Source organism: Saccopteryx leptura, chromosome 8, assembly GCF_036850995.1.
Source record: "Saccopteryx leptura isolate mSacLep1 chromosome 8, mSacLep1_pri_phased_curated, whole genome shotgun sequence".
NCBI classification, from domain to species: Eukaryota; Metazoa; Chordata; class Mammalia; order Chiroptera; family Emballonuridae; genus Saccopteryx; species Saccopteryx leptura.
Genome location: NC_089510.1, coordinates 56,825,376 through 56,834,259, shown reverse-complemented (window position 1 = coordinate 56,834,259; position 8,884 = coordinate 56,825,376). Strand labels below are relative to the sequence as shown.

Genomic DNA, 8,884 nt, shown 5'->3' with positions numbered 1-8,884 from the left:
GGTGTATCAGGACTATGCTAACTAACTCTGCTACCCAGCCAGGGCTCGGGAAGCCTTTCTAATTTGGGCTTTGTAATACATTCAAAATGATGCCATAGGCCCTGGCCGGTTGGCTCAGTGGTAGAGCGTCGGCCTGGCGTGCGGAAGTCCTGGGTTTGATTTCCGGCCAGGGCACACAGGAGAAGCGCCCGTCTGCTTCTCCACCCGTCCCCCTCTCCTTCCTCTCTGTCTCTCTCTTCCCCGCCTGCAGCCAAGGCTCCATTGGAGCAAAGATGGCCCGGGCGCTGGGGATGGCTCCATGGCCTCTGCCTCAGGCGCTAGAGTGGCTCTGGTCGCAACAGAGCGACGCCCCAGATGGGCAGAGCATTGCCCCTTGGTGGGCGTGCCGGGTGGATCCCCGTCGGGCGCATGTGGGAGTCTGTCTGACTGCCTCCCCGTTCCCAGCATCAGAAAAATACAAAAAAAAAAAAATGGTGCCATGCAGTGGTGCAGTGGATAGAGCATCAGCTTGGGATACTAAGGTCCCAGGTTCAAAACCCCAAGGTTGCGGGCTTGAGTGCAGGCTCATCCAGCTTGAGTGTGGGATCATAGACATGACTCCATGGGCACTGGCTTGAGCCCAAAGGTTGCTGGCTTAAAGCCTAACTTCACTGGCTTGGCTACCCCACCCCCAATCAAAGTACTTATGAGATTATGAGTTGATGCTTCTCATATCTCTTTCTGTCTGCCCCTGTCTTTCTATCACTCAAAAAAAAAATTATCCTTAAAAATACTAGAATGCTCCTTGAAAATCTATTATATTTATTCTTTCAAAGTATTCTAATTTAAAGAAGTTTAGGAAAGGGAAAAATGAACATAAAAAGTTTATTTCTAGCCCTGAAAGAACAAAATTATTGAACAAAGTCATCAAATACAGCAGTTAATGTCAATATAACAATTAAATACTCAAATGGGATTAAATTAAAAAATAAGTCAATATAAAATTTGAAGACAAAACAAAAGCTGCTTTCACTTACACTTCTACCAAGACAAAAAAGAAAAAAAAAGCAATACATTCCTACCAAAAATGTCCAATTCCAAATATAATTCTCTTTTTCCTTCTCATTTGGCAACATTCTAGAACGGTGAATGAGAAAGACTTCACTTCTCTCAAGACCAGTCCAGTGCATGAGTCTCCTTTGTAATTCCCACAATATTTACCAGTGTCTTTGCCAAAGTGGTCAATAAATGTGTTGAGAGAAAAAAGTGTGCGTGTTTTTTTCTTTCTTCTACACACGCATATACCGTATTTTTCGCTCCATAAGACGCACCTGACCACAAGACACACCTAGGGTTTTAAGGAGGAAAATAAAAAAAATATTCTGAACCAAATGGTGTGTTAAAATATTTAATAAAATACCATATTTTTCGCTCCATGAGATGCACGGGCATTTTCCTCTCCATTTTTTGGGGGGAAAAAGTGCGTCTTATGGAGCGAAAAATACAGTACATGCCCTGTAGAAAAACTGATTTTGTTTAAACATCTGTTGTGGGAGCAATAAAGACAAGGGAGACAATATTTTAAAAAAATATTACTATGAAATCCTACTATAAAAAACCCTCACGAGTACGCATCTGGATTTTGGCTCTACTCTAGAAATGATTTTCTGATGTTTCATTGGGTATGGATCTCAGTATATTTTAAAACTTTTAGATTAAAAAAACTGATGCAAAATCTTTAAGCATGCCTTCTTTCCTAACTATAGCTACTGCCCAATGGATCTAGAAATTATTTTGGCTAGAATACAGTATATTTAAACAAACGTGTTTATGTGAGCCCTACAGGAAATAGTCATAGGTAGTTTTAAATTCATATTAAAGGCACAGGTGTGTTTAGGACTGGTGGTAATTAGAAAAGCAGCTAAGTATTTATATGTGGAAGGGAAGAGAGTTTATATTATGAGTCAGGAACTCAACATATGAAGAGAGTTGTGTTAGCTTTGGTTTCTGATGCTATCACAATCACTCTACTTGTTTACTATTCTAGGTGGAATAAAATCAGTATTTTCATGATTTCCCAGTTTTAACTGTCCCTAAAAACAGCAAAAGGAACAAGAAAAGAAGGAAACGTGGAGACTGCTCAAGTCTAAAATGTAATAAATAAGTACTACAGAAATACTGTCCTAATAATGCAAAAGGACTAAGGTGACTTTTAGATTTCAATAGGACTTTTCATTCTAAAGTGATGACAAAAAGGGTGACTACAAAAGGCAGTTAAAAAACATGAATCTTGATTCAGATATAAATTTTCTTTCAACAAGATCTAAACATTTTAATTTAAAATTAACTAATAAATCACAATTACATATTGCTTTTATGATTATTTTGTTTAAAAAGGACACATTTCAGAATTAACCAAAGTATATTTCTATTACAAATTAGTTTATCCAAGTAAGTAAAGAATAAACCACAGTGTAGCTCCCTTAGCCTAGGAGTCAGGTTTTAATGACAAAGTCCGTTGCCAGCAATGGACGTGCAGGTAACCATCAAAAGTTGTAAATATAAATCCCAAACTGCTTCTATAAACTGAAAACCGTTGTTGAGTCAGAGAAATAAAAATGGGACATTGCCATTGTATTCAATGAACATGTTCTTTATGACGTATGTATGGAAGTGCCATCTAGTGGTCATGATAATCACAGTCTTATCATCTAGTTGGTTTTCGTTGGTAGCATCTTCTTCATCATAATCCATTCAGACAACTTATTTACAAAGAATGTTCAAATCTGGAATTCAAAGAGGCAATGTAGCTTTCCACCAGAAATAAACAGCCTTGTTTCTATAATTTAGTAAAAGCTACAGAAGGCCAATCCAGAGAAACATGAAATCAAGAGTCGAATTGAAAACAGAGACCATTAAGTGCTCTAGATAAGTTTCTTCAACTATTTCACTTATTTTGTGTGAAAAAACTTTCCTGCATTATCAATAAAAAACAGCCATCTCTAACCTTATACCTGTATCTTATACACAGATGATGGGAATGATAAAAAATGAAGCTGTACTAGTTCTCCCATAATATACTCCAAAATATCAAAACTGTTTTTATTTATGATTTGTATTATTACAGGATGGTAAGTAGGAGAATGGTTGGAACAGTCCCATGTCCCAGAACCAAATCAGATTTTTCTCTTTTATGTGGCTCTTGGCATACCAGAAGGGGCAACACTGCATCCAAATCCAAAATAAAATAAATGAGAGAGGAAGAAGAGATGGGGAGGGGGGTAGAGAAGAAAGGGCACTCTAATAATTAATGCTAGAGGTCACAGACCTTTAAAAATCTTTTTTAAAAAAGTATTGCTATCAACAAGAATACTCCATTTTTCTTCCTTTCTCCAGTTTTTTTTTGCATATTACTTACTTATTTGAAAAAAATCTAAAGTCAACAGCTCCAATGATCCATGACTTTATCAAGAAGTACTCTGTCACTTAAGTTTTCAGAAATTAAAACACTGGTAGTGGGTTTGGGAACAATGTTTGTAACAAATCTCAACAGTTTACTGGTCAGAAGCTGCATCTCTATATAACTGAGTTTCTCTTTCATGAATATAATCACATCTAATTATATTAGAGCTCACCAAGGTTCAAGTCTCTCACTTTGTCTCTACTGCTCCAAATATATTTCTCCTTTAGATGGAAAGAGAGTTAATTTTTAAATTCTGAAAATGTAATGGTTATTATATTATTTACCATGGAGAGGGAGTAGGGTAAGGAGGGTTAATTAAAAAACAAACTAAAATTACAACATATACAGAAACTTATTTCCAAAATGAAGGAGAAAAAAGGGTAAAGGTAAAGTAGCGGCATTAACAAAAGTTGAAACAAGAACAAATCACTTTGGTTCCTGAAGCCAAATCCAAAGAGATAACAGTCAAAAAGGAAACAAAACTGTAAAGAGGTATAGTCAATGGGATTCCTTTTCTATCTAAATGATTTAGTTATAAATATAGATTATCAGTCCTCTCTATACATGTGACAAATGCCAAACACGTCACTGCCATGAAATTCTAAAATTGACTTTCACATTTGTTAAAAAAGGTAAAAATCACATAATTTTCTTCCCTTTCCCTAGTTCAAATTATGAACTGAAATATTACATGTACAATAGCTGGTTCTAACTTCTATACAAAGTTAAAACATATCAAACTCCTCTGCCAATATAAGGAGCTATATAATTTCTATCAAACTTGTCTCAAATTTAGGCCTAAGAAAAATTTCTCAAAGCAACTCAAAAGGAGCAAGTCAAGGAAAAAGAAAGCTACAGAGAGAAAAGAAGACTAGCAGATGAAACAAATACTCTGAAAAACTCAAATCTACCATTCAAGTACTGAAAATCCTCCCAAAGGGACAATGAATGGGATCTATTTCAATGAAGTCAGCAAAATAAAATGCAAATCTCAAGCATGATAAATGGCCCTGATGGGCTGTCTGCTGAAAGAAATAAGGCTAGTGATTCAGTCTACAACTCCTTTTGGACCCTAAAGAAGGGATTCACTAGAAAGTTGGCATTCTGTTTTGCAATTTTCTCTTGGTTGTCTTCAGGAAGTAGTAGTTTGCTTTTTTCCTCCATGTTATGCAGACCATTTCCTTATACCCCCAAAGAGTAATAATTTTCATATATTAAAAGACTTCTTTAAGAAAACGGAGACTCTGAGGCCACAGCAATGCTGTTAACGATTACTCTTCATTGCTTCTTTAGCTGCCATAATCAGTGGTGTCAAACTAGATAATGGTTTGGCCAGTTTCAGGAAGGGATGCTGCCAGAAAAAAGGGAGAAAAATAAATGTAGAAATGCCACCAGTTTAGAAGCTAAATATTTCCTTTCAATTAAAGATTTTTAATGGAACATCACTTACCATATTTTTCACTACATAAGATGCACTTTTCACCCAAAAAAGTAGAGGGGAAAACGCCCATGTGTCTTATAGAGCAAAAAGTATGGTATTTTATTAAATATTTTAACACACCATTTGGTTTAGAATATTTTTTTTTCTTATTTCCTCCTTAAAACCCTAGGTGTGGTCTTATGGTCAGGTGCATCTTATGGAGCGAAAAATATGGTATTTAATAGACACAGATTTCACTGCCTACATAAAATCAGCAGAACCCAATATATCACTTTTATAGTTGAAAGCATCATCTTTTTAGTTTCCCTAATATTAAAAAATGGGTCAAATGATACCCATGCCAGCAATGAATTGGTCTGAAAATTGGTAATATGCAAAAACTCATATATTTATTGTAATATAATGGGTATGTTAGTCCCAGCAAAGGAAATCTTACACTGAGACAGCTGCTATGCTCCTGGTGATGAATGAGCAGTGAAATGTAACTAATAACCTATGTAAACTTCCTGTTGGTAATGTAAAAATGTCAACTTTTCCCCAAAATAGCATCATTTTCAAATTCACCTGTAACAACTCTTTGGCTGAACCCCTTTTCTCCACATCCATCTCCAAACATCGATTTAAGAAATCCCGAAATATTGGGGAAAGTTTCTCTGGGTTCTGAAGTTCTGGAGTTCCATTAGTTGCTATCAGATACAAGGCCTGAAAAAAAGAACATCTTTTATATACTTAACAACAAAGTGAGAAAGCACTTAGAAAGTTTATGATATTTTTCCAAAAAGACAATCACTGTAAGCACTAAAGTGAGGTATTATTTCTACCCATTTGGATAGGTATTTTCCCTTTATCTTAGATGTTATATTTCCCTCATTTCTTTTCAAAAATTAGCTCACCTTTTTATTTTGGTGAGGGTGGGAGAAGAGGTTACAAATGCAATAAAATTGGTAAAAGAACTATAATATATAAGGGTATAAAGAAAATGACCACAATCCTATTTACTATTATCCAGTTTATTTTCCAAGTCACACCACATGTCAAAACAATGTAGTTTATTGAAACCACTTATTTATTTTTGATTTTTTTTTAAAGAGAGAGGGAATGAAAGGGAGAGAGAGGAAAAACACTGATTTATTGTTCCACTTATTTATGCATTCATTGGTTGAATTCTTGTTTCTGCTCTGGCTGAGGATTAAATCCCACAACCCTGGCATATGGGGATGATGCTCTAACCAACTGACTACCCCGCTGGGGACTGACACCTTTTCAAAACAAAAACAAAAAACTTGTTATATGTATGTAGCTATAGATGAAGAGACAGAGCACAGGAAATTTTTAGGAAAGTGTATACTATGATGATGGAAATGTTATTCATAATAAATCTGTCCAAACCCACAGAATGTACACCACCCCAAGCATGAACCCTATAAACTGTGGACTCCGGTGATTACGATGTGTCAATGTAGGTGCACTGATTGTTAAGAAACATAACCTCTGGTGAGGGATGTTGATAATGCGGCAATGCATCTGTGGGGAAGTGGCTATACCGAAATATTGTACCTTCCTCTCCATTATGCTATGAACTCAAAACTGCTTTTAAAAAAAGTATTTTAGGCCCTGGCCAGTTGGCTCAGTGGTAGAGCGTCGGCCTGGCGTGCAAGAGTCCCGGGTTTGATTCCCGACCAGGGCACACAGGAAAAGCACCCATCTGCTTCTCCACCCTTCCCCCTCTCCTTCCTCTCTGTCTCTCTCTTCCCCTCCTGCAGCCAAGGCTCCACTGGAGCAAAGTTGGCCAGGGCGCTGAGGATGGCTCTGTGGCCTCTGCCTCAGGCACTAGAATGGCTCTGGTTGCAACAGAGCGATGCCACAGATGGGCAGAGCATCACCTCCTGGTGGGTGTGCCAGGTGGATCCCGGTGGGGCACATGCAGGAGTCTGTCTGTCTGCCTCACCATTTCCAACTTCAGAAAAAAAAAAGGATTAAAAAAAAAAACCCTCAAAAAACAAAACTAGCTATATCTCCAGCCTCATCAATACAAGTAACATATTAGAGCTATAAAATTATTTTAATGGCTGAATGTAGTGTCGTTAATTAAATGGATATGTTATAATTAAGCCAATCCCCTCTGGAAAATCCTTGCATTCTTTATGTTCTTTCCTGATTATTTTCTTTATAAATTCCTAAAATTGGAATTTATAAAAATAAAATTTATATTTTGAAGTTTTAGATTTATAGAAAATGAAGTGGATAATACAAAGTTCCCATATCCCACCCCACCCACTCAGTATCTTACATTAAGGTACACTTGTTACAAGTGATGAACCCATATTGATATACTTCCATTAATCAAGTCTACAGTATGCATTAGGGTTCACTCTTTGTACTGTACAATACTATGGTTTTTACAAATGCATACTGTCCTGCACCCAACATTCAGTATCATATTGACTAACTTCGCTGCCCTAAAACTAAGCCCCAGGAAACCACTGATCTTTTTTTACTTTCTATAATTGGAAACATAGAGTATATGCAGCCTTTTGAAGGCTACATTCTTTCATTAAGCAGTTAGGAATGCAATGGTCTTCTAAGTCTTTCTGTGGTTTAAATGATCATTTATTTTTTAATCTTTTTAATGTTATGAAATAACATTAAATTCCATTGCACGAATGCACCACTGTCTATTTATATATTCACTCTTTTATACAGTACATTTATATGTTCCACAAGTTGGTTGTTTTCAGTTTTGAACAATTATGAATAGAGACAATATAAACATCTGTATGTAGTTTTTGTGTAAATGTTTTAAGTTTTCAACTCAGTTTGGTAATTAAATAATAAGAAGCATGGTTATGGATCATGTATTAAAAGTATGTTTAGTTTTATAGGAAACTGTCAAATTGTCTTCCAAAGTAGCCCTCCCATTTTGTATTCCCTCCAGCAATGAGTGAGAGTTCCTGTTGCTCCAAGTCCTTACTGGCATTTGGCATTGTCAATGTTTTAGACTTTAGGCCATTATAATTTCTTTGTTGTTTTAATTTAGCAATTCTCTAAATGATATAATGTTGAACATCTTTTCAAACACACTTATCTGGCATCTATGTATCTTCTTTGGTGAGTTGTACGCAGATCTATTACCCATTTTAAAACAAAGTTGTTGCCTTACCAGGCAGTGGTGCAGGGAATAGAGCATCAACCTGGGACATTGAGGACACAGGTTTGAAACCCTGAGGTTGCCGGCTTGAGTGTAGGCATATCCAGCTTGAGCACGGAGTTACTGGTTTGAGCGTGGGATCATAGACATGACCCCACGGTTGCTGGCTTGAGCCCAAAGGTCACTGGCTTGAAGCCCAAGGTCGTTAGCTTGAGCAAGGGGTCACTGACTCAACTAGAGGCCACTGGTCAAGGCACGTATGAGAAAGCAATCAATAGACTAAAGTGCCACAGTTGATGCTTCTCATCTCTCTCCCTTCCTGTCTGTCCTTTTCTCTTTCTCTATCTCCTGCTAACCCCCCCCCCAAAAAAAAACCCAAAGTGGTTTGTTTTCTTACTGTTGAGTTTTAAGAGTTCTTTGTATATTTATGTAACATTCCTATATCAGACAGGGGTTTTGCAAATATTTCCTTTCAGCTGGTGACGTGGCTTTTCATTCTCTTAATAACATCTTTCTCAGAGAAGAAGATTTCAATTTTAACCAAGATGCTACCTGTGGTGAAGCAGTGATAAAGCATCGATCTGGAATGCTGAGGCTGCTGGTTTGAAACCCCAGGCTCGCCTGGTCAAGGCACACATGGGAAGCAACTACTATGAATTGATGCTTCCTGTTTCTCCTGCCCCTTCTCTCTCTCCTCTCTCTAAAATCATTAAGTAAAATTAAAAAAAAAAAACAAAAAACGTTTTTTTTTAACCAGGACAAATTCCTTTCATAGATCATGCTTTTGATATATCTAAAAACACTAAGCCCAAGGTCATTTAGAATTTCTGAATTAAAGTTTCTGCCATCAAAA

The 8,884-nt window shown here is 36.8% G+C and overlaps 1 protein-coding gene across 1 annotated transcript in view; it reads right to left on the bottom strand.

The window, feature by feature from the left end:
- Window positions 1–843: 843 nt before the first annotated feature.
- The window catches only part of PAK2 (p21 (RAC1) activated kinase 2), a 110,003-nt gene continuing 101,962 nt past the window's right edge, over window positions 844–8,884 (bottom strand). Inside the window, exons 14-15 of the mRNA XM_066348048.1 lie at window positions 5,448–5,585; window positions 844–4,793 (exon numbers count right to left, since the gene is read on the bottom strand). Coding sequence (XP_066204145.1) covers window positions 4,707–4,793; window positions 5,448–5,585 — 225 coding nt within the window. The 3' untranslated portion in view covers window positions 844–4,706. The remainder of the gene's footprint in view (window positions 4,794–5,447; window positions 5,586–8,884) is intronic.